The 24244-nt window shown below is 53.2% G+C and overlaps 1 protein-coding gene and 1 long non-coding RNA gene across 3 annotated transcripts; one reads left to right on the plus strand and one right to left on the minus strand.

Moving 5' to 3' along the window:
- The first annotated feature begins 523 nt into the window (after positions 1 to 523).
- On the plus strand, positions 524 to 23343 carry LOC115603380 (LIM homeobox transcription factor 1-alpha-like). The gene is made up of 9 exons (XM_030475200.2): positions 524 to 716; positions 905 to 982; positions 4013 to 4199; positions 18466 to 18698; positions 19120 to 19277; positions 19366 to 19443; positions 20151 to 20283; positions 21035 to 21193; positions 21573 to 23343. The coding sequence occupies exons 1-9, from the start codon at positions 524 to 526 to the stop codon at positions 21725 to 21727; spliced, it is 1374 nt and encodes a 457-aa protein (XP_030331060.1). The 3' UTR covers positions 21728 to 23343.
- Positions 8829 to 15516, minus strand: LOC115603412. 2 transcript variants are annotated; one of them, XR_003989863.1, is made up of 6 exons: positions 15174 to 15516; positions 14171 to 14480; positions 11915 to 11979; positions 11403 to 11634; positions 10514 to 10676; positions 8829 to 8866 (listed from the first exon to the last, which is right to left on the minus strand). It is a non-coding gene; the product is annotated as an uncharacterized LOC115603412 (long non-coding RNA). The 2 variants fall into 2 exon arrangements; XR_003989862.1 differs by lacking the exon at positions 8829 to 8866 and adding an exon at positions 9215 to 9527.
- Positions 23344 to 24244: the final 901 nt, after the last annotated feature.

The following is a 24244-nucleotide window of genomic DNA, read 5'->3' on the forward strand; positions in this document are numbered from 1 at the left end:
GGCGACACGGCTATCGTGACAGAGCCCGGCAAGCCCGCGGTGAGCGGCGAAGCGGATTAACGAGACTGGCGGCGGGGAGCCCCCCGCCAACTTCCCCCTTTCCCTGCGACGGTCCGGACCCCGCAGAGACTCCTCCGTGCCTGCGACAGCCCCTGTCGCTACGAGAGCTGCCTCTGTCACGACACCCGCTGCCGGGGGCGCCGTCGGTATCGCCCCTTGCGCGCACCGGGCTCTGCCGGCACCGAGCCCCCCGAGAGAGGGGAACGGGGGGGGTCCCGCCTCGATGGGGCCCCCGCCGCGCTCCCGGCTCAGGCGCGCTCCCGGGGGAGGCGGGGGGCGGCGGCGCGCGCGGGCGCGGGCACGGGCGGGGGCTGCGCGCTCTGCCCCGCGCACGGTCGCGCCCCGCTCCGCTCCATTCCCGTCCCCTCCCCGTCGGTACCGCTGCCGGGATCGTTATCCCGGTAAGTGCCCGCGGATAGACGGGGCGGGCGGAGGGATGCGGTGTCGGTAACCGACCGGCGGGATGCCCCGGACGGGGGGAGACACGGGTGTGCGCCCCGTCCGTGTGCGGAGAGACCGGCACCGGCAGTGCAGGGACCCGTCGGGCCGCCGTGTCCCGACAGGACGGGAAGGGATGGAAGGCAGGGGGGTGTTGGGAAACAGCGCGGCCGGAGCCCCCGGCGCTGCCCCCGGTGCGGGCTCCGGGCATGCCGGGGGTAAGGTCGGTCTCTACCCCAGCGGGACCGGGGGGAGCGGAGCGTGTGGCCGCCGCCGCCGCCGTGATTTCGTTGCCGTTCGTTAAGCGGAGCTCTGGGAGGCGGAAAACGACCGGGAGGCACCGGGTAGCCCCTACCCACCGCGGGGTTGGCCAGTCCCGGTCCTTAACGCTGCTCTCCGCCCGCAGCCCCCGCGCTGGCCGCCGGCATGAAGACGGAAGAAGCTCCGTCCTGCCTGCAGCAGGCAACGCCGGTCCTTGGCTTCGGTGAGTACCGGAGACATCGGTAGCGGGTGCCACGCACCGGGGAGCCCTCAACCCCCCCAGCCCCGGCCACTCGGGCAGCATCCGTGGCCGCCTGCCCCATCCTCATCCCCATCCTCATCGTCATCCTCATCCTCCCTGGGCCACTCCGGGGTTCTCGGCATGCCCCTAAGTTGCAGCGGGACCAGCAGGCCCTGCCTGCGCTTCCCATTTCCCTCGCAACCGAATGATCCCATCGGCATTCCCCGCTCCTCTGCCGTGTTTATTTCCCGCTGTTGGGATTGTCGGGACTATCGGGGTGAGCAGCAGGGAGGGAGCACCTCCTCGCCCAGCCTGGCTTTGTGGTTTGCCGATGTTGAGGCAGCCAAAGCCACTGCAAGGTGTTGGCGCACTGCAAAATGCCATCTTGGCACCCCAAAGCAGCCGAGGTTGTCCTTGGCCACAGACACGTAGCACAAGGGACAGAGCCTGGAGGGGACAGGGACACCACGAGCATCCATCCCTTGTCTGTCCCAACCTCCTGGATAAGCCCCTTCAGAGCCTCAATGCACCCCGGTCCTTGGATGAATTTATGAGTATCTCAGGCAGGGCCCTGGACCATGGGGACAGTTGGCTTTGCTGATCCAAATTGGGAATTCCAGGGATGAAATCTGCCCATGAGACCCCGTTGGGAGTTCACATGCCTGGGGAGGGCCTGGATGCAGAGGGTTAAGTTTGGATAATACGGGGATGAGCCACCAGAGCTGCCTCCTGCATCCCCCTGAGCTGCCTCCCGTGTCCCCTTTTCACCCCCTCCTTGTTGTCCCTTTTCCCTTCCTCTGGGAGCTATGACATGGAAGGTGGGATTGCTCTTCGTTAACATCGCTGTGGGTCCAAACTGTTGCATTTTCAGAAGCCCGGTGTCTTTAAGGCAGAATCTCCTTTACTTTCAGTTTTGTGCCTTCTCCTGTGCTGCCTGTGGTGGGGGGAGAGATTCGGGCAGTTTTCCTGGGATTTTCTGCATCCCTTTTCCCCCCCCCGGAGTTCGGGATCTCTCCTAATATGTTACAGCATCACTGTGTTGGTGGTCTTGTGCTGAGACTCACATGGGACTTATTGCTGGGCTCTAACCACTGTTCAGGCCCTGCATCCCGAGCCAGCATCCTGCTACTTCCCACTACCCCAACTCCTTGGCATCCTCCTGCCTGCTCAGGGACAGATAATCCCAGGCTGAAGTTCTGGGTCTCTCGCTTTTAGGCTGATCCCACATTCCCGGAGCTCCAGCCTGATTTTCTATTAGATTATTCCCTGTTTTCCCCCTTAAACTAACCAGGAATTGGGGATTTGTAGTCCCAGATGCCTCTAACACATTGGACCCTGTGGGTCACATGCAGCCCATGGGCTGAAAGTCAAGAAGGGTGACAGTATTTGATGGCAGGAGTTAAAAACAGAAGGAAAAGTGACAAGTGGAGGCTCGATGTGTGATAAATATCCATGGAGAAGTTCTGTGCGTGCCCACAGCTGCTGGGATGTGGTTCCTTGTTGCCTTGGCCATCCAAGCCGCTGCTCCAGCATCACCAGATATTCCCTTTCCCTCTTCTTGGGTTAAATCCTCATTCCCATTCCTGATGTGCTGGCTCCCAACCTGCAGGAGGGGGTCTGGTCCCCTCCAGCTGATGTTGTCACCCAGTTCCCAGGACCCAGCACTTGATGGGTGAGCTGTGCCCAGTGCAGCATCACCCAGCACAGGGATGCAGGCAATGCCCAACGCAGGACCCAAAGCCCAGCACCACATGAAGTGGGGCTGGAGCTGCCTTTACACCAAATACCCATATTTTGGGTGGATAGAAATCTCCCCACAAAGTCCCTCCTTGTGTTGGTGTAACCACAGCAGCCACTTAAAAATGATCTCGGGGCTTTGGGAAAGCTAAAACCAGGTGTTCAGGAAGCTTCCTGCTCATGGCTCCTGCATCCTGTAGTCCTGCTGGTGCCATGCTCCATTCATCCATCCTCAGTTTGAGCCTGCTGAGTGCAAGGAGGTGGAAAAGCAGCTGCTGAGCAGCCTGGTTGGGATCTTCATCAGTGAAGGAGAATGGTCCTAAGGGCATAAGCTTCCTCCATGGGATGCCATCATGCCCCCAAGCCTTTGAGGGGGCTTGGGTAGGTGCCAACCCGGGGTGCAGAAGCTCTCAGGGGGATAAAGGCATGGAGAAGCCGCAGAGGACAGGAATAAGGAGCTTGGCAGGGTGGAGGCTGTGGCCATTGGAGAGGCTGCCGCTGCCTGGCTCAGCTGCAGCCCTGATCCAGCGCGCCAGATAGTGTGTTTATTGCTCCCTCCTTCACCTTGAAGTTATGACGAAGCCTTTGAAGAGCAGCCACAGATTTACATGTTGATAATGCCGAGGAGGAAAAGCAACAAATCCCAAAGTGCTGGAGGCTTTTGAAGCCGCTCTTAGCACCAAATCTGGGGTGAAAACTCCTTCGCATGGCATCTTTTCCCCTCCCTCAAAGGAAAACTCCTTCTCATGGCATCTTTTATCCTCTGAGCATAGGAATCATAGAACCATGGAATGCTTTGAGTTGGAAAGGACCTTAAGATCATCCAGTTCCAACCCCCTGCCATGGGCAGGGACACCTCACACTAGACCATGTCACCCAAGGCTTTGTCTTGAACGCTGCCAGGGATGGAGCATTCACCACCTCTCTGGGCACCCTGTGCCAGTGTCCTGCCACCCTCACAGGGAAGAACTTCCTTATCTCCAATCTGAACTTTCCCTGTTTCAGTTTGAACCCATCACCCCTTGTCCTATCACTCCAGTCCCTGATGAAGGTCCCTCTCCACATCCTTGTAGCCCCCTTCAGCCCCTGGAAGCTGCTCTGAGGCTCCACTCAGCTTCTCTTCTCCAGCCCCAATGTTCTCAGCCTGCCTCCATATGGGAGCTGCTCCAGCCTCTGCTCATCCTCGTAGCCTCCTCTGGACTTGCTCCAGCAACTCCACATCCTTGTTATGTTGAGGAAAACCCCTTCTCATGCCATCCTTTCCCCGCTTCCCAGGTCCCGACTCCAAGATGCGGGAGGTGTGTGCAGGATGTGACACCCCCATCTCGGACCGGTTCCTGCTCCGTGTCAATGAGCGCTCGTGGCACGAGGCCTGTGTGAAATGCGCCGTGTGCCTGCAGCCGCTGGCCGGGACCTGCTACTGCCGCAACCGGCAGCTCTACTGCAAGCACGACTATGAGAAGTAAGTGATTCCCAGTATCCTCCCTTCTTCTCACCCATCCCGGCTCCATTTGGACCATGTTGGGGTTTGGGGGGGGGCTGAGGAAGGGTGTTGTGGTGTTGGTGAGATGATCATGGCCTGCATAGGGATGCTTTGGGACAGGAAGTGGTTAGCTTTGATTTAATGTGGTGATGTGGATGAAGAGGAAGAAGGGATGAGCTGTTGGCTGTTGGGATGTGCTTTTCAAAGGAATGAGGGATGTCCCAGGAGATTGCAGCACCCAGCTCCATGCCTCTTCCTTCTGAATCACAGGGTCATAGAGTCATGGAATGGTTTGGACTGGAAAGGACCTTAAGAGCATCTAGTTCCAAATGCCGTGGGCAGGGACACCTCACACTAGACCCTGTCACCCAAGGCTCTGTCCAACCTGGCCTTGAACACTGGCGGGGATGGGGCAGCCACAGCTTCACAGGAATAGAAGTGATTAAAAGAATATTGGGGAGGGGACACGACAGTGATGATGCCTGGAATGCCCATATCTGATTGTGACCTCCAAGCCCATTGTGACCTCCTGTGCGTGGCACTGCTGGGCAGAGCTAGTGATGGGGGACACAGACATCTGAGGATGCTGCTGGGAAGAGGCTCCATCAATTCCCTGGTGTTTGGCAGCATCCTCTAAAGCCTTTACAGTCCAATCTTATCTTCCTTGTGCTTCACAAGGGAGAGCGCAGCCTCCTCCCTTGTGCTTGGCAAGGGATGAGAATGGTAATAAACATACCAGGGCCTGCCCAGGAGAGGCAGGACAAGTTGCTGGCCAGGCATAGCCATAGCTTGGTGTGGAAAGGAAGGACAGGCCGCGTGAGCACGGTGGCACCACACAGTGTCCTGGCAAAGAGTGAGGGTCCCGGGATGCTTAGGACTTCTGTAGGGTCTTGGGTTTGGCTGCTGCACAGGGAGCCGGGAGCCAGGAGCTGGGTTTGAGTGCTGTGGTTGAGTAAGCAGATAAAAACATGTTTGCTGTAAGGAGCATGGTCTCCTCCTCCGGGTGCCTGCCCCAAGGCCAGTGACGGCATTCCCACGTGGAGAGTGGAGAGCCTCCAACATTGCTTTTGCCATTGATTTTGGGGCAAGATAATAGTGTAACCATGCTGGTTTTCCTACCCTTGGTCTGCTCCATCCCGCTCCCGTGCTCCAAACCACCCCTGAGGGTCTCCAGCTCCTCCAACGCTTTTGGATGTTGGTGCTTCAGGCACTTCCAAAGGTGTCTCGACTCAGCACCTTTTGTGCTTCCAGCATGGGAATTTCCTCCTGTTTGGGACTCTTGTCCCCCCTTGTATTCCTTCTTGGCCTTGACTTTCCAAAGCTCATGGATTTGGCCAACGATGAATCCCAGGCTGCAGAATCCAGCATCGCACTGGGCTTTGCGGTGACCTGGAGGGGAGACCCATCTGGCACCGATTCCTGCTCATGTGAAGCTGCTCCAGAAGAGGAAAATGCTTTAACGGGGAGATAAGGCAGCAGCTGCAGCTGGACGTGGGGGCCGGAACGGGCTGTGGAGCTCCAGATGAAACGTTAAGCCTCAAGATGGATGTTGCTCTGTCCCTATCACATCAACCCGCAGCCTGGAGGTTTTTGTGAGCCTCTTCCCCTCCTGCCTGGGGCCCAGGCACCTGCCCTGTAAACCCAGCTCGTGTAAAGGCAAAGGCTGAGAGATGCTGGGGGGGAGGAAAGAGAAACACACCCCCCCCGGCAGGACGATAGCGCCGGGTCCCGGGCGCACTCTGTACTTTGAAGTGTGTTCCGTGGCCTGCCAGGGCTGTGGGAGCTGCCGGGGGATCGGAGCCGTTGGCAGCCTTCCCCTCTCCTCCACACCCTCCCCTGGCCCATGTGGAGATGATTTGCTCATGCTCGGAGAGACACGGGCTTGAACTCGGCTCGAACTTGCCTTGAAGCTTCCCCATCGCCGGCGCTGCTGAGCACACACAGCGTCCTCCAAGTGCCCTCATGGGTCCCGGGACCCACCAGCATCTCCTTGGTTCCTCCATCTGGAGAAAGGGCTGATGAGGGGGTGACCAGCACATGGAATCATGAAATGGTCTGGGTTGGAAAGGACCTTAAGATCATCCAGTTCCAACCCCCTGCCATGGGCAGGGACGCCTCACACTAGACCATGTTGCCCAAGGCTCTGTCTTGAACGCTGCCAGGGATGCAGCATTCACCACTTCTCCATTCAACCCATTCCAGTGTCCCACCACCCTCACAGGGAAGAACTTCTTCCTTATCTCCAACCTGAACTTTCCCTGTTTCAGTTTGAAACCATCACTCCTTGTCCTGTCGCTGCAGTCCCTAATGAAGGTCCCTCTCCAGCACCCTTGTAGCCCCCTTCAGATATTAGAAGGCCAGTCACTGGCTCTGCCTGCATCCCTTTTAGGGTCCTTTCAGGTCCCTTTTAGGGTCCTCTTGGAGCTAGTCTCATCCTTGCTGGCTGAGATGTGCAAGACCTCGTGCTGCATGTGAAGTCACAATGATATTCCTAGCCATGGCGTTGACAGCCCATGAAAGGGTGGCCAAGGCTTGGGGAGATCCTTCCAAACTGCCTTTGGAAACCCACCCCAGACAACCTCAGCTAGCCCTGCACACCGAGCAGGGATGCTCAGAGAGCAGAGATGAGAAACCTGGCCTCTGAGGCCACACCATTTGGTACCCTGGAGGGACATCCAGCATCGTCCCGTTGGAACCTGGGACCATTTTGGCCCATCCTCTGGGCTGTGGGGGTTAGGAAAAGCCCAGAAGGGAGGTGAACACTGTGATATAAATGGAATGGTTTGGAAAATGGGCAATAGGAGCTGGCTTTTTGCATTAGGTGGAGCAAGGAGGTTAAAGAAGTAGGTTCAGGCGATGGCTGGGATGCAGAGAGAGGGCAAAGGGGCCCAAAAGCCTTTTGTGCACCCACAGAAGCAGCCAAGGAGTAGCTGAAGAGGCAGAGAGTGAAACATTGACCCTCCCTGCCCAAATCCTGGGGACTGACCCACATCCAGCCCCTTGGCAGCTCTTCTGAGCGAGCTGGTTAATGTTTAAAGCCATGTGGGAGGGCTCCCCTCGGAGCAAAGGTAGGAGAAGTCCAGGACAAACCCCATTGCATTCCAGGGGCAGTAGTCAGCCATAAAAGTGATGGAATTCATGTTGGAACCAGAAGGATTTGTTGGGTTTATTAAAGTTTCTCTTTCTCCTTTGTGCCATTTGGGACATTTGGTGATAGAATCATCAGAGCACTTCCTAAGCATGAGGACATGAAAAATGGAGCTGGAGATGTGTTTATAACTAAAAACCAGGGATTCAAGGACAAAACAGTGCTCAAATGTGACTGATTGCAAGGGCTGATGATGGCTACTGCTTGTAAAATGGAGCTTCTGGTGGCTTGTCCATAGAATGGTTTGGGTTGGAAAGGACCTCAAGATCATCCAGTTCCAACCCCCCAAGCTTTGCTTTACCAAAGGACTGTGCTGGGCATCCCAATCCTCTTGCTCTGAAGGCAGCAGGCAGGGATCCATCCTTGGCCATGGGCAGCTCCTTCATGTGCTGAGCAACGGGGTCCCCCCCACGTCATGTCTTCTCCTGCCCTCGCTCCCCGCCAGGCCGGAGGCTGTAATGAGAAGTGAGCAGATAAATGAGGTAATGAAGCTCATTGAGCAGGAGGTGATGGATGGAGCCCACGTGCCCGGTAACAGCCCCTGCAGGTACCTCCACGAGTAGCACAACAGGAGATGAGGGGATGCAGGAGGTGGGAAGAGCCTTCAACTCCTTCTAGTTCCTTTGGGTTGGGTGATGGGGCTGTCTCTGGACACCCTTTGATAGGCACCAATCAACCTCTCCTCTCAGGGGCATCCACAGGGACCCCAAGGCTTCAGCAACCAGCCCACTCCCAGAATCTCCTGCCTTTTCCCCTCCATCCCAAAGATTCCCTTCTTCCTCATTGGGTGGGTGGCTGAGCCCCGTCTCCCGCGGGGAGCGGAGCCCGTCTGGTGATGAATGACATTCATTACACAGACCTTCTCCCAGCCCAGGTCTCGCTGTTCCCTTGCGTTGCTTTGCTCCCAGGGCCCAGGAAATGAAGCACTAACTCCATAATCACTGTGCAATGAAGGAAATATGCAGATGTGCCTTGAGTGTGATTAAGGAACCAGCCACCACGTGCTGTCTGGTCCCTGGATTCGGTTCCATACATGGGGGAGGAAGAACTTTGGACTTGGGTAATGAAATGTCATTTACTTTGATAGATCCTTTCTCTTTTCGGCTGCTTTCCCTTCCATGCTCTGTGTCCCAGGGCTCTGAGTCTCTCCTGGACCCCTTGTCACCAACTTACATACTATTCCCAGGCAGAGTTGTCTTAACCAGCTCCTTGAGTCCTGTGACTATGGTCTAAGATGAGCTCTTCCTGCCTGCAAAACTCATTTGCTTTCTCTTCTGATGAGGAATCAGAGAATCATAGAATCATGGAATGGTTGGGTTGGAAAGGACCTTAAGATCATCCATTTCCAACCCCCTGCCATGAGCTAGACCATGTCACTCAAGTCTCTGTCCAGCCTGGCCTTGAACACTGCCAGGGATGGAGCACTCACCACTTCTTTGCGCCTCTGTTCCAGTGCCTCACCACCCTCCAGTGCCTCACCCTCTTCCTTATATCCAACCTGAAAGGAAAAGGAATATATGAACCCAAAAAGGCTTAGATATCAAAGTGAACACCAGTAATTCAAGGTATCATCTCCTCCCAAGCAGAGGGCACTGATGTAGCTGAACAACTGAGTAGCTGTAAATGGTTTGGACCCTTGGCACTTGCAATGAAAGATGTTTCTTATCCCTTTCAGGTGACTTTATGGGCATGAAGCTTGTCCAAAGCCCCTCTCCAGGTTTTCTGTAGCCCCTTTAGGCACCGGAGCTGCTCTAAGGTCTCCCTTTCAGGAGCCTTCTCTTCTCCAGGCTGCCCCAGCCCAGCTCTCTCAGCCTGGCTCCATGGCAGAGCTGCTCCAGCCCTCGCAGCAGCTCCGTGGCCTCCTCCGGCCTCCACATCCCTCTGGTGTGTTGCTGCCCAGGACACAGCGGGGCTCAGGGCTGGAAGCAGAGGTGAGGAGCAGGGATTGCTAGGAAAATTAGAGCTCTGGGGGTTGATGCTGTTCTCATCCCAGCACTTCCATTCCCTTCTCCATGCCTGGAATACCTGCAGCAGTGTGGTCTGGGTGTTACCTGCACTCCCTGAGCACTGTAGCTCACATGCTGCTCCATCCGCTTTCCTAAAGCAGCATCCTGGGAAGGGCTCTGTGATCACAGAATAGCTTCGTAGAATCGACTTGGCTGGAAAAGAGCTTTAAGATCACTAAGTCCACCCATTCCCCAGCACTGCCAAGGCCACCGCTAACCCATGTCACTGAGGGCATCATCTACACGGTTTGACTTAGGGTTCAGAAGGTGCGGAAGGGTTAGAGGCTGGTTTATGCTCCTGTTCCTGAACGCAGCATCTCCCTGAGTCCGGATCAGGGACCACCAGAGGGCAGCCGTGAAGGCAAAGGTGCCAGGAACGAACTCCTCAGAGCCCGCTTCCAGCAGTGCCAGGGGCTGCAGCGCTGGGAACCGGAGCTGGTCCCATGCAGCACCAGCATCCCAACAGGCCTTGGACCCTTAATGCTTTAATAAACCAGGTTTATCCCAGACTAGAGCATGACGAGGGGAGCCCAGACCCTGTTCCTCCCTTTTACAACCAGGATCCACTGGAAGGTATTTACAGGCACCTGGATGCAGGAAAGAGCATGGAAAGCCCATGGGTGGTGTGCCAATGGCAAAGGTTTAAGGCAAAGTGACTTACAGAGGTGCATTCATCCCTGTATTGTCACATCTCTTTTATTGCATACTTGCCTAAAGGAACAAGGCTGGAACAGCTGGAATGTTGAATGAGTGTTGGTGATATCACAAAGTACCTTGGGAATGAGATCCTCCAACCTGGCCTCCCAGGAGGGATCCTCCAGGAGGGTACTTTAACCCCTTCTCTGGAATGGGTTAAGCTGCTCTTTCTCTCTTGTTTCTCCCAAGATATTTTCCCACCTTCGGCTTCCCAATCCTCTCTTTCCCCATGCTGTTCCTGCTCCCCAGTCATCTCCACACCTCCTGCGTTGCTAACACGCTGCTGGAGCATGGCCCTTCTTTGCTAGCTGGTGCACAGATTGAATTATAGCCAGATCCATAATCTGCTCCCAGCTTTCATTTCCCCCTCCCCTTAATGCAATTAAGTTTAAATGAGGTTAATTACAGCTTATCACAACTATCTTGGTGGCAGCTTCACACACCTCTGACTGCTCACACAGGGGGTTTCCCGTTACTGGGGTCTTGCTGATACGGTGATAGCGGAGCTGGTCAGCTTTGCGTGGGGAAGCAGCATCCCAAATCCCTTTCCTGATTTCTGGATGTTGCCGGTGCCAGGAGAAAGGTGAAGCCAGAAAGGAGCTTGGCCTGTAAAAAAGGAGATGCACAAGTTTAAAGAGCAATATGCCTTTAAACTGGTTGCATTCACCCCAAGCAGCAGCAGAATCCACCTGCGTATAACTTGCTTTGTGGACTAGGAGTTTGCTGCAGTTTGTGACCTGGTCCCTTTGACTTGCCTTTTCTCCTCTGCTTTTCCTTCTTCTCACACCTTTTAACCCCCCTGCTCTTCATTCCTACCCCATCCATCACAAGTCAGGCTGGTTTGGACATGGAGATCTCACCATTAAGGCAGCCGGTTCCTTGTGTTAAACAGGCAGGCTCCTCTCAAGGGGCAGTTTAATCTCTTTAGAGTTTTTCAATCTGGGGGATGTTTAAGTGGTATCTGCCTTAACATCCACAGCATCCACACAGAGGGACTGGGAAGCTGACTGCAGCAGAGCTGGAGTAGATCACTCCTTAAAGCAACTTTACATTCAGTTCTTGTTCTGAAGGTTGCTGTTAGCTTCTTCCCTCTCCTCAATCCTTAACTCAGGCTTATTTGTATGAGAGTTTTAATTCTTTCTAAAGCAAGTCCTACTTTAAAGGACTTGAAAGGGGGACTTATTCCCATCCTATCCCATTCCCAGCCTCGTAGTGAGGCTGCTCTGTGATTTATAAACCAGATGGGAACTACAGCACTGATATGCCCAGAGCTATCCCAAAAGCCCAGCAGGGCATGGACAGGGACCACAATTCCTAACTCCAAGTGCCTACCTCCAGCTTGTCACCTCAAGCCCAGCTCAGCCTCGGGCTGCAGAGCTCTGGAATCCTTTGGAGCTCTGAAACCCTTCGTACACTTGGAAGGTACCAGAGGCATTTTGCCAGGCTCCATGTTAGGATGGGATGGAGCTAAATGTCACTTGTGGTGGGAGGAAGCAGCCCTGTGCCCCGTTACTGCTGCATGTTCCTATGTTGTCCCCTGTGCCACCAGCAGCACAGCTTCTTCCTCCATTAAAACAGAGAGAAGAGGGAAAGAGCAGAGAGTTTAATTTAAACCCATCTCCCAAGCTTGTTCTTTCCTCAATCAATATTGCTTTTTACATCATATCTAATCTCTTCCCCCCTCCCCTTCCGAAGTAAAACTTAATGAAATAATTCTAATGAATGTTTAATGATATTCTTTTGTCATTATTAAATCCGTAATAAAAGTGTCTGCAGCCCTTGTGCCTCCCTCCCCCTCGTCCCCATCCATACCCCACCGCCAGCCCTCCCTCTCCCCTGCATACATTGCCCTGCTGTCTCTTTCCCGCTGCCTTCCCCCCTCGCACTGTGACAACGGCAGCATTCAGACCTGCAAACAGGAAATGAGAAAAGGAGAAACAGGATATTGAGTTTGGATACTATCTGGAGCAGTAATATCACCCCTAGCTACTCAGCGAAGGAGCCCTTCTCCTGCCAGGCATACTAATGGAGATGCAGAGGCTTCCCGCAGCCAGGCAATAAGGCAGGACGAAATCAATAGGGATTGAGAACTCCCAGCTTGAAACCCATAGACCTGGAGAGAGGTTTTGGGTTGTGCCTTGTTGGGTGGAGAAGGGGAAACAAGAGGAGAGAGGAAGGAGCTGGTGGTTCCCTTCATAGGGGATGTCTTGGTGATACAGGACTAGAAGCTGTGTCTCCCCTGCGCTAGCAGAAGGCTTTGCTCTGTTGTTCCTGTCAGCTGCAGAATAGCCTTTAAAAAGCACCAAGTGAAAGAATTGAAGCTGAAAGAGGGGAGATGGAGATGGGATGTTAGGAAGGAGTTCCACCCTGTGAGGGTGTTGGGACACAATGAGGTTGCCCAGAGAAGTAGTGGCTGCCCCATCCCTAGCAGTGTCCAAGGCCAGGTTGGAGCAACCTGCTCTAGTGGAAGGTGTCCCTGCCCGTGGCAGGGGGTTGGAACTGGAGAAGCTTTAAGCTCCCTTCCAATCCAAACCATTCCATGACTCTATGACCTCACAAGAGCTTTGGAACTACAGTGGGGACTTTGCATGGGCTGCAGATCAATACAAGCTGCACCGGCTCCCTGTAGCTCTAAAGAGCATTAAACCAAAGCTGCAGCCTGGTCCCAGTCCAGTGCAGGGCTGTAAAGACTCAACAGCTGAATCCCACCTTCCTGCAGCTCGGGAACAGCCTAATGTGGGATTCAAGCAGAGCAGGGATGCTTTTGCTTCTGCTGTGCAGAGGTGAGGGTGACATCTCTGATTGATCACAAGCTCAAGTTCCCTCCACTGCACTGCCCCAATAGCAGAGACTGTTTGGGCTTAGGAGAGCTCTTGCAGCACAGAAAGCATCTGTGGGGACAGAGCTGGGTAAAACTCATCACTGGGACCTGTTATCATAGAATCATGGAATGGTTTGGGTTGGAAAGGACCTTAAGATCATTCAGTTCTGCCATGGGCAGAGACACCTCCCACTAGATCATGTCACCCAAGGCTTTGTCTTAAATGCTGCCAGGGATGGAGCATTCACCATCCCTGGGCACCCTGTGCCAGTGTCCCACCACCCTCACAGGCAAGAACTTCCTTATCTCCAACCTGAACTTTCCCTGTTTCAGTTTGAACTAATCACCCCTTGCCCTATTACTCCAGTCCCTGCTGAAGGTCCCTCTCCACATCCTTGTAGCTCCCTTCAGACACTGGAAGCTGCTCTGAGGTCTCCACGCAGCTTCTCTTCTCCAGGCTGAACAGCCCCAATGTTCTCAGCCTGGCTCCATACGGGAGCTGCTCCAGCCCCTGCTCATCCTGTGGCCTCCTCTGGACTTGCTCCAGCAGCTCCATGTCCTTCTAATGTTGAGGACACCAGAACTGGATGCGGTCTGAGAGCAGAGTAAAGGGGCAGCATCACGTCCATGACCTGCTGCTCACCTCCTTTGGATGCGGCCCAGCACAGAGGCTGAGCTCTGCAGGTGGGGTGTGAACAGGGCTGCTTTTTTGAGGGGGGAAGATGCTTGCAAAAGCACAGAACCCCCTTTTCCCACCAGGAACAGCATCCGTCACACCCCTCCTTCACCTGACAGACAACCCCTACCGCAGCGCAATCCCTGCCTGGCACTACGTGGGGAAAAGCAGGGGGAGAAAAGCCAAGCCCCAGTTTTTGTTAGCATTCAGCAGTGATATGACAGGGGCCCGGCGAATGCTGGGAGATTTTAATAAAGAAGACAGGCCTGTGAAATGTAATAAAAGAGTTCATCAGATTATGTGGTGATGGCTCCGTGCCACCGCGCTGGCAGCAATATCCTCGCAGGGGGGGTTAACCCCTTGAGGGACAGAGCAGCAGCGCCGTATTAAATCTTTCAGTAGCACTTCACTCCTGTCACTTGAATATTTATGAAGCTCTCTGGGTTTGGGAACCTCTTTGGTGGATTGTGCAGCTCTTTGGGGCTGTTTTGATCATGGTTTAGCTTTTCGACAGCGATAGTGGTTGGTTTGGGGGTGGTTTGTGTCTTTTCAGCATCAGTTTTCAGTGCTGACATGAACAGAGCAAGGCTGGGAACACCTCACCTTCTGAGTGTGTGCCAAGGGCATTTACCGGAGCCAGTCAAGCAGGACCATGCTTGGGACACGCAGGGGCTTGGGTTCCTTTTGAAAACCATGAAATGCTGCTTGTGGTGGTAGATGCCAACCTCTTTGCTGCGTGCTCCATCCTCAACTCCTCTCCTGAAGACTTCTTTCCTAGTGCACACACTCACATTGGAGGAGGTTTGAGTACATTTGAGTCTTGGCCACTTGTGACAAGAGGCACAATTGTATAATGCCACCATTACAAAGTTCCTTTCTGGGCTTAAATCTATCTATGTAGAGCCACAAAGAGCTGTGGAGGGAATGAAAAATAAAGGTAACTGGCGCCCCCAAGTTACTCCTCTCTCTGACCCAAACATCACTGGATGAAGTCAGAAATGAAGCAGAAGGAAATATCCCCCCTTTCCCCTTAATCCCCTGGTGCCATTTGGTATTGCTCAGCTGAGAGCAATGGCTGTTGCAGGAGGGAATGAAAGAGTGGATCATCCTGCTGCTGCCTCCTCGTGTCCCTTGTGTGTCCCCTTCCATCCCCATCCCACCCCAAGCCCCCAGCCCCAAACCTGGAAAGAGGCTTTACAAGTTCCACTTTAATATTTCAGGCAGCTACAATGGATTTTGCAGCTCAGTGTTAAGTAAACAGCCCTTGCTTAAGCCTGGCCCGCTTCATTTTGACTAAACCCTAACTAAATAAGCTGGTTCCATGAAGCACAGGCCTCCCAGCTTATTCCTTGCTTCATTAACACCTTTTAATCCCATCCAGACAACCCTATGCCCTCCAAATTACCCTTCCCAGGCCTGGGTCAGCATCTTCCCTGTGCCATGGCAGGTCAGAGAGGTTCTCAACTTGCTGCTCAGCTCATCCCATCCCCATCTGAAGAGCTGGGAGCTGGGATGCAGCTTCTCCTCCAGAGCCATTGGCAGAGAGAGCTGAGACAGGGGTGCTCTGCAAGGATTAATGGAGAATCAGGCAATTGGGGTGTTTTACCAGGACTAAAGTGTGATAAATGAAGTCCAGGAGAGGTCTGAAACGATGCAGGAAGGTCTCAGAGCTCCTCATCCATGCGTAAAAGCCAGATAGACACACACGGTCGCTTTGCTGCCATTCCTCTTCCTCCTGCTCCAGGGTTGGAAGGGACTTTAAAGCTCATCCAGGTCCAACCCCCTGCCACGGGCAGGGACACCTTCCACTAGAGCAGGTTGAACACTGCCAGGGATGGGGCAGCCACAGCTTCACAGGAATAGAAGTGATGAATAGAAACAATGATGTTGAGACCTGTTGGAAAAGACCATAAGATTATCCAGTTCCAACCCCCTGCCATGGGCAGGGACACCTCACACTAGACCATGTTGCCCAAGGCTCTGTCCTACCTGGCCTTGAACACTGCCAGGGACGGACCATTCACCACTTCTTTGGGCAACCTGTTCCAGTGTCCCACCACCCTCACAGGGAAGAACTTCTTCCTTATCTCCAACCTGAACTTCCCCTGTTTTAGTTTGAAGAACCCATCATCCCTTGTCCTATCACTACAATCCCCGACACTCCCTTGTGTCACTGCTGGTCCTCAATGCACTTTTCATCCCCTCCTGTCACTGCTGGTCCTCAATGCACTTGGGAACTTGTTCTTGTTCTTTGGGCTGTCCCTCAGCAGCAGCTCCACACATCATGTAGCCACGTCCACAGCTCCCAAACCTCCTTGGAAGCCCCTGCCAGCGAGGGAGAGATGCATTTTGTTCCTATGGCAACGCAAACAATATTACCTTGGCTTAACCGGATTCAGGCAATATTAAAACCAGCCTCTTTAGGAATTCCTGGTGTTGGAGGGGCTGAGAATTTTAATTTTGTGTAATGCGAGCTGACACCGTGGTTATGAGCTGCTTTGCTGGATGTTTGCTTCAATTAGCACAAAGCTGAGTGGATTTGCTTTCGGGGCTTAGCTGGGAGATGGAGGCTCCGGGCCCTGTGATGCCCGGAGCTTTATTGAGTTACGCTGCAGGAGCGGCACTTCCCTCACCTGAGAGCTGCCAAAGCCGGCCCTTTCCATGGAAATCTGGGCACATGACAGCATCTGTAAGTAACACTCACTAACTGCCTCGTCCCAAAGAGTCAGCTTGGTGCTTTGCAGGTGAATGGGTCTCCTTGCCCAGCTCCAACGTCTTTCCTTGTCTGGCTCCATCCCTGTTGCTCTCTGCCTGCAGTTAGAAGCACATCATGTTCAAAGCCTTCCTCTACCTGCCCTGGCTAAGCAAGATTCTAGATGTTTTCCCTAAGGAATTGGTGATATCACTGAGGCTAGAAACATAAAAGGAGATAGGGAATGCTCCAATATCCATATGGATAAAAGTAAAGGAAACACAAGTGTGAAACAAGACAGGGAGTTTTCCATCAGTGTTTCCATCAGTGTTTCCCCATTCCTTACTCGGAGACAGGTCAGGGTATTGAAGAAAAGCTTCTGTTTGTCGGGCCTATGGATGTCTCTGGATTTGGGGCTCCGGAGTGGAACTGCCTTGGGTGTAATACAGGAGTAAACCTGTCTCTGAAAGATATGGTAAGAGGAGATGGGAGCTTGGGGCTGGCTTGTCTCAAAGCCAAAGCAGGTTTGTGTCACTAGATTCAGCACCTAACAAAGGGCGGCAGACCTTTCTTGGGGTAATTCTCCCAGTTGAGATGCAAGGAAAAGCTCACTTTTAAATGAGTAGTGTGAAGGATAAGGAGCAGAAACCTGGAAAGAAGAATGGTTTGATTGCCCACAAGTGTCATCACTAACCATAGGAGGTTCACAAGAAGATGAAGGCATGACAAAGTCTAGTTGCTGCTCATGGAATAAAGTAAGATCCAAACTGGAAGTAAGGTCTGGAGGAGCTGCTTAGCCTCTGGAACCTCTTCCAAATGAGACTCCTCTTGAAGCCTCCAGCCCTGGCCTTTGTTGCACATCCACCGCCATCAGACAGGCTTGAGGTGGGAATCCCTGAGCCTGATTGTCGGGGTTGCAATGAACACAGGGTCAGGCTCCACCCTATTACCTTCCATGTGGGATTGAAGTCCAGGAACATGAATAACTTCATGTTTAGAAACGTCACATGTTCCTGGCTGACCCCAGGTACCTGTGATCATGCACAGGCTCTATTGTTGGGTCTTTTTTATCCCTTTTACTAGTTCACTTCTGCAACAGAAGGATGTTGGTGTTAAGAAAGGGACAGGTTTGGACTCAGCCCAGATTCTGTGCCTGGAACACGCTCCCAGTTCACTCCTTCCTAAGACAGTTGTGGTTAAAAGGCTGCTCTTTACTCCTATCTCAACCTAAATTCCATGATTATATTCCAAGTGTGCCTTACAGAAAGACAAAGAGGAATGAGAGAGAGAAAGAGAGACCGTCAGGGAGAGAGGAACATGCACGTAAACAGCCTCACACAAAGGAGCGAGAAATCCCACCCCATTCCACTTGGAATGTCCCAGGCACTTCAGCCACTGCACGGCACAAATCCATGGTGGTATTTGGAAGGGATGAGCCCACCCCTGTAAAGCCTCTTCATCCTGCTCCACAGAGTTTGCCAGGAGGATTAACCCAGGCTTGTTCTCAATCCCAGTTTATGAGTTCCCTGCTGGTGGGGAAGCTCCTGTGTGTTTAAACAACAGCCTAATTAATCCCTGTTTTATTACTTTCTCTTGTCAAGTGGCTAAAGTGAAGCTGTCAGCGGCAGCCACCACCACTCACATTTGTTTAGATCCCAAATTACTTCATCACAACCATCTGCTCTGCACACGGGTGCTCAGCAGTTGTTTGCTGCTCTCTCTGGACACGCTGCGGGGCACAAACAGCCTCCCCTGTTTGTGAGACTCCCTGCATCTGGCTCCTCCAGGCCCTGGGGATGGGTCCAGGAAGTCCTCTCACGAGGAGCAACCTTACAGCCAGCAAACAGCCCTGGAGAGGAAGAAGGGACATATTGCTCTGTCCTGTCGTGTTGCTCCCTGGTACTATGGAGGGTCAGAAAGCCCCAAAAGACAGCTGGGATCATAGAATCATGGAATGGGTTGGGTTGGAAGGGACCTTAAAGCTCATCCAGACCCAACCCTCTGCCGCAGGCAGGGACACCTTCCGCTACAGCAGGTTGCTCCAACCTGGCCTTAATGCACTAGCACATTACGTGTTGTTTGGGTTGATTTGGGGTGTGCCAGCACAGCTCCAAACACCCACCTAAACACCCCCTTGGCTTCCTGAGCCCCAACCCAGGGCTGACCTTCCCTTCTAAAGCCTCTAACCACCAGGACTCCTTTGCAGGCTGTTCCAGACCAAGTGCAGCAGCTGCTTGAAGGCGATCGCCCCGTCCGAGCTCATCATGAGGGTGCTGGAGAACGTCTACCACGTGCACTGCTTCTACTGCTGCGAGTGCGAGCGGCGCCTGCAGCGTGGGGACGAGTTCGTGCTCAAGGAGGGGCAGCTCCTGTGCCGCAGCGACTATGAGAAGGAGAAGGAGATGCTGAGTGCTATCAGCCCTGCACCCACCGAGTCTGGTGAGGGGCCTTGAGCCGTGTGGAGGGTGAGGGATGAGGGGGAACCTTGTAGAGGGCAGGTCCTGCTTAATTCCTAATTAGGGACTAGTAATGGGGAAGGCTGCAAAGGGAGGTGATGTAGGTCAGTGGAGATTGTAGCATCTTCTCCCCGTGGCGATAGGCAGCCAAGGGGGTACCAGGCTGCTGAGATCTGCTTGTGTGATCCAAAAACCTATGGATGGGCTGATCTGAGACATTATAGAATGGGTGATGCGGAGCCAGGCTGGGCTGTCTCTGAGGTGACAGCATTCCCCTGATCCACAGCTCAGTCCATGAGCTTTCCTGGCTTCATTCTGCACTCGGAAGGAGCCAAACTCTGCCAAGTGCCTCTGAATGCTGGCCCAGAGGGAAACTCCCTGCTCAATCCCCACTTGCATTGCAGTGAAAAGCGAGGATGAAGATGGTGGCCACTCCCATGGCAAAGGCAGCGAGGAGAGCAAAGACCACAAGCGCTCCAAGCGCCCGCGCACCATCCTCACCACGCAGCAGCGTCGGGCCTTCAAAGCTTCCTTTGAGGTTTCCTCTAAACCCTGCAGAAAGGTATAAGGAGCCCACTGAGCCTTTCAAGGCTTGGAGGCTTTTAAGTGCAGCTTCAGTTCTGATTCAGCTCTCTGGGTTTTGGGGACAGGTAAGAGAGACCTTGGCAGCCGAGACGGGCTTGACCGTGCGGGTGGTACAGGTCTGGTTCCAGAACCAAAGAGCCAAGGTGAGTGAGGGTTCCCATGCCACAGGTTCTGCATCCCTGGGGGCTCCCAAACGTGCTTGTTCAGTTAAAAGGGAACATAGAATAGCTTAGAGGAAGAAAATAAGGTTAGAAGAACAGAGGAACCAAACCATAGTCCACCTTGTCTTACGACATGGACCAAGTAGTAGCAAAAGCTTAAAGATAAATACAAACCCCTGTTAATTATAGATCATGGAATCACAAAGTGGATTGGGAGGGACCTTAAAGCTTACCCAGTTCCAACCCCCTGCCATGGGCAGGGACACCTTCCACTAGAGCAGGTTACTCCAAGACCCTGTGTCCAACCTGGCCTTGAACACTGCCAGGGATGGGGCAGCCACAGCTTCTCCCTTCAACCCATTCCAGTGTCCCACCACGCTCACAGGGAAGAACTTCTGCCTCAGAGCTCATCTTCATCTCCCCTCTGGCAGGTTAAAGCCATTCCCCCTTGTCCTGTCCCTACAGGCCCTTGTCCAAAGCCCCTCTCCAGGTTTCGTGTAGTCCCTTTAGGCACTGCAGAGAACATTGGCTGCAGAGGAGACACTCAGGGGGTCTGAGCAGGGTTAGAGCACAGCAGGGCTCGGTCTATGTGAAAGGCAAGCAGCAGTTGTTGCTGCTGTGTCAAACACAACTCCCTCCCCTCCTCCCTCAGCCAGAACCTCAAACTTGGGGTCTCCATCTCCTTGCAGATGAAGAAGATTGCTCGCAGGCAACAACAGCAGCAGCAGCAACAGCAGGAGCAGGAGCAGATGGGCAACCCTCGCCTGGGCACTGGGAGAGGCACCGGTCGCAACAGCAGGCAGAGCAATGATGACAGCGAAGGTGAGGAGCTCGGGGGGCTGCAGGCTGGGATGGAGAGGGTTGACCTGGGTGTATCTGAGAGGGAATGCAAGAAGAGATTACCAAAGTCATGCAGGGTGTACCAGAATTGGTACTTACAAGCTGGAGTAACCAGGCAATGTTCAGCAAGACTCGTGGCGCAGCATCTACCTCCTCTTTTTCATGGAATCATGGAATCAACCAGGTTGGAAAAGAGCTTTAAGCTCATCAAGTCCAAACTTTGCCCCAGCTCTGCCAAGGCTACCACTAACCCATGTCACTAAGGGCCTTGTCTACATGGTTTGGGAACACTTCCAATGTTCCAATGCCTGTTCCAAGGCCTGACCATCCTTTTGGGGAAGGAATTATTCCTAGTATCCATCTAAACCTCCCCTGGTGCAGCTGGAGGCTGTTCCCTCTTGTCCCATCACTTTAGAGAAGACAGTGGGGGTTTTCCTGTTGCATGTTGCTCAGAGAAGTGGTAAATGCTCCATCCCTGGCAGTGTTCAAGGCCAGGCTGGACAGAGCCTTCGGTGACATGGTCTAGTGTGAGGCATCCCTGCCCATGGCAGAGGGTTGGAACTGAATGATCTTAAGGTCCTTTCCAACCCAAACCATTCCATGATTCTATGAACGCACATGGTGCTGGTGCATGATGCTGGTGCAGCTCCTGCTGCAGCAAAGGGAGCACTGTTACCGTGCCAAGGCTCTGGGCACCCTTTGCTTCAACCCATCCCACTGGTTGTGTCTTTAGACGGCGCGAGTGTTCACGGCCTGGATGGGCTCATGGTTCCCTACCCCAGGATCCCCCAGCAGCAGCTCCTGCCCCTGGACCAGAATGGCTACAGCACAGACCTGTACAGACAAGGGCTGACACCACCTCAGCTGCCAGGAGACCATCTGCACCCCTACGGTAGGAGAGTGCTGTGAAGGTTCGCTTGTCTCTGCATCTGAGCTGCACATCCAAGTCCAAGTCATGACAAGCTGTGGCTGCTGAAGAAGCCAGCAGCAGCCAGTGCTCCCCAGGGCTTGGGCTTTGTGCTGAGCCCTTCTCAGCAGCTTGGTGAAGGCAGAGCCTCAGGCTGAGGTGTGCTACAGGCCAGGGATTGGATGGCTGGGCCATCCAACGTGAGATATTTGGGTGAGGGAGAAAAGAGCTGCACCTAAAGCTGGTTCTGTATGTGGGGCTCATCTCAGCCCAGCCCTGCTGCCACCCTTGCTCTGGGCTGCAGCTCTCCATGGGACATGCTTATGCCACATTCACATCCATTTCCTTTTCCTTCCTCTTCTAGACTCGGAAGGAGTCTTTCACGACATGGACAGTGACAGCATCAGCCACCTAGGAGACTGCCTGCTCTCCACAGCTGAAGCCAACCTCCTCCAAGCCCGTGTGGGCAACCCCATCGACCGACTCTACTCCATGCAGAGCTCCTACTTCACATCCTGACCATAGAAAAGCCGCCAGCCCTTCACTGAGTATCTCGGGTGGATGCTGCTTCCTATTCAGAATGAGGGTGAGGAGAAGAACCAAGGCTGAGACCTTCAGAGACATTCCTTGAGCACTGCACAATGGAGGAGGCAACTCGGTCACCTACAAGCACTAATTTATGGGGACCTTTCAGAGCCTGAAGGACTTTGGAGCGCCTCTCTCCTTTTTTCTAGCCACAAGTAGATCCATGGTATGATGTTGTTTAGCTGTACCTTTAGCAGTTTGTCCAGTGTTGAAGCTTTTGAGCATTATGTCCTGCAAACAAAGACTGGCCAAGCTCCCCAGAGCTGCCCCTAGAAGCAGGAGGAGCCCTTCCCACCACAATTCCCTTTATTTAAGCCTTGGTTGCAGCTGAGCTGCTTGCTGTGCTCTTTTGCCTCCTTTCCCAACCCAGATGCAGACTTCACGGGACAAGGGTAACTTGCAACAGGAAAATCCAAGTTCCTGAGACATCTCTAGGGGATGACACTGCTGCTTCCCAGATTTTCTATGTGACCCAGGACAGGTTTGTAACGTTTGCCACTTAGAAATGCACATCCATCATCCATCATCATGCCACGAGGCAGGCGAGTCACAAGAAGCAATGTTTTGTACCTACAAAAAGGGCGAGAAAGAGAGAGCAGAGAATGGAAGTCTGTGTTATCACCAAAGGGAAACTCTTTATTCTCCTGCCTAGGACCCAAGGCTGGGATTTCATTCTTTCTATAGGTGAAGGAGAGCTGGTATTCCTGGTAAGGTCAGGTTTTCCCAGGAGCCTGCCTAACAGCACGCCAGCTGAAGGAATACTAACTTGCCCTTGTCTATTTAAACTGAACAGACAACTCCAAAAGGAAATAGAGACTCTTTTCCAACCTGGGATCTCCAGAGTTGGAGCCTAGTGGTGCAGCCTGAGAGCTGATGGTTCTGTACGTGGTGGTGTACGTCCAAGCCTCCCCAGGCTGATTTTAAAGGTGTGTAGCCTCTTCAATGTAAAAGAAATACCTGATTCTTGTTGTCTGCAGTTACAGAGGCTGAACCAGAGCCCTTATCAATCACTTCACTCTTGCTTCACCTTTAATAAAGCTGTGTGAACGTGACACGTGCTCATGTGCAGTCACTTCCCGTTGCCTCTACAGCGCTAAGTTCTGTAGCTGGACTTTGCTCTTGGTACCAGATGATGTCTCTCCCCAGAGACATCTCCTCATGTACGTAGCCTACAGACACTCTGACATTGCTTTTTATGAGGGAAGGGGAAGCCTTTTGCACCAACAGCTCTTTATGCCACATGTTTGCCCAGATAGACAAGTTCTAGCCCAAGCTGCTGCAGTTGGGTGGCTTCCACCCTTGTGATGTGGTCAACCAGCCCTAAGAAACAGAACTCAAGCTGTTTGTTGCTTATAGAGGCTCTTGCACTAGAGACATTTTCAGGTTAAAGAGGATGTTCCAGTGAACTATGTACCCAAATACCAGAGCCAGCTTCACCCACTGCACCCTCACCCTCTCTTCCTTGTGATCCAGTGCTGTGATGTGCCCATGCGGTTTTCTTTGCATGTACATTTGAAAACCATCATAATAATACTAATAATAAAGCAAACTGTAAGTGGAAATCTGAAGCTTGTCTCAGCCCAAACAAACGACATCCATGAGCAGCCCACTGCCTCCTTTGCAGTCCCACCAAGGTTGGCCTGGGCTTCTCAGGAGGGCCCGTCCATTACCTTTCCCAGGAAATCCAAGTATCCTGGAGCGAAGGAGCAACTAGTGTTGGTGGCTGTTCATGCCTTAAGAGGCAGCAAACTCAACAGCAGGAGGCAGTTAGTTGCAAGAGGAACTAGATTCCCAATGTGAATAAATTAATGTGAAGAGCTATGCTAGACCTGGAGCTACTGATGCAAAGCAGTTTGATTTTCAAGTCCAAGAGCCAGTGATAAGATTCATACCCTATAGCTAAGGAAAAGAAAGGACAAACTCTTAGGTGGTTGGGTTAGGATCTGTTAGGTCCAATTCTGAGTCTAGATTCTGCCCGAGATGAGCAGAAAGGTGGACACCAGCACTGCAGCTGACAGAGCCCAGAAACCACCAGGCTTGCCAAGAGAGTCCTGCTGCTTCTCCCACCAAAGGCTAGAGCTGCTTTTAGCATCAGCAGCCAGGATGCAGAGCTCAGTGACTGGAGGTGAAACTACTCCCAACCATACCTTGCACTGAGCAGAGCCTTGGGGAGACAGCAGGAGTGCAGCAAGCATTACATGGGAAAAGGCAGAAGGAGCTTCGCGTACATACACAGGAGGGATTGGAGCCTTTGGCAACCTAGGGATAGCAACATGCAACCCTGAGCTCCTGTGGGCATCAGGGATTTAGGTCTCCTGGCTGCATTACTTGAGAGGAAATAGCAGAAAAAGACAGCAGAGTGAAGAATAAAATCACACACACTTCGGGGCAACACCACCAGCTTTTGGCTTTCCTGCATGGTCAAGAGACACAACAATTGCTCTCCTCCAG

The sequence above is a fragment of the Strigops habroptila genome, unplaced genomic scaffold (genome assembly GCF_004027225.2).
Source record: "Strigops habroptila isolate Jane unplaced genomic scaffold, bStrHab1.2.pri NW_022045634.1_ctg1, whole genome shotgun sequence".
Taxonomy (NCBI): Eukaryota; Metazoa; Chordata; class Aves; order Psittaciformes; family Psittacidae; genus Strigops; species Strigops habroptila.

What these genes read in the sequence shown, in the direction of transcription:
- LOC115603380 (XM_030475200.2), top strand. Translation starts at nt 524, where the DNA reads ATGCCCCGGACGGGGGGAGACACGGGTGTGCGCCCCGTCCGTGTGCGG. An exon ending in GGGCTCCGGGCATGCCGGGG is followed by an intron (nt 717 to 904) that starts GTAAGGTCGGTC and finishes CTCCGCCCGCAG; the next exon opens with CCCCCGCGCTGGCCGCCGGC. An exon ending in GAGCAATGATGACAGCGAAG is followed by an intron (nt 20,284 to 21,034) that starts GTGAGGAGCTCG and finishes TTGTGTCTTTAG; the next exon opens with ACGGCGCGAGTGTTCACGGC.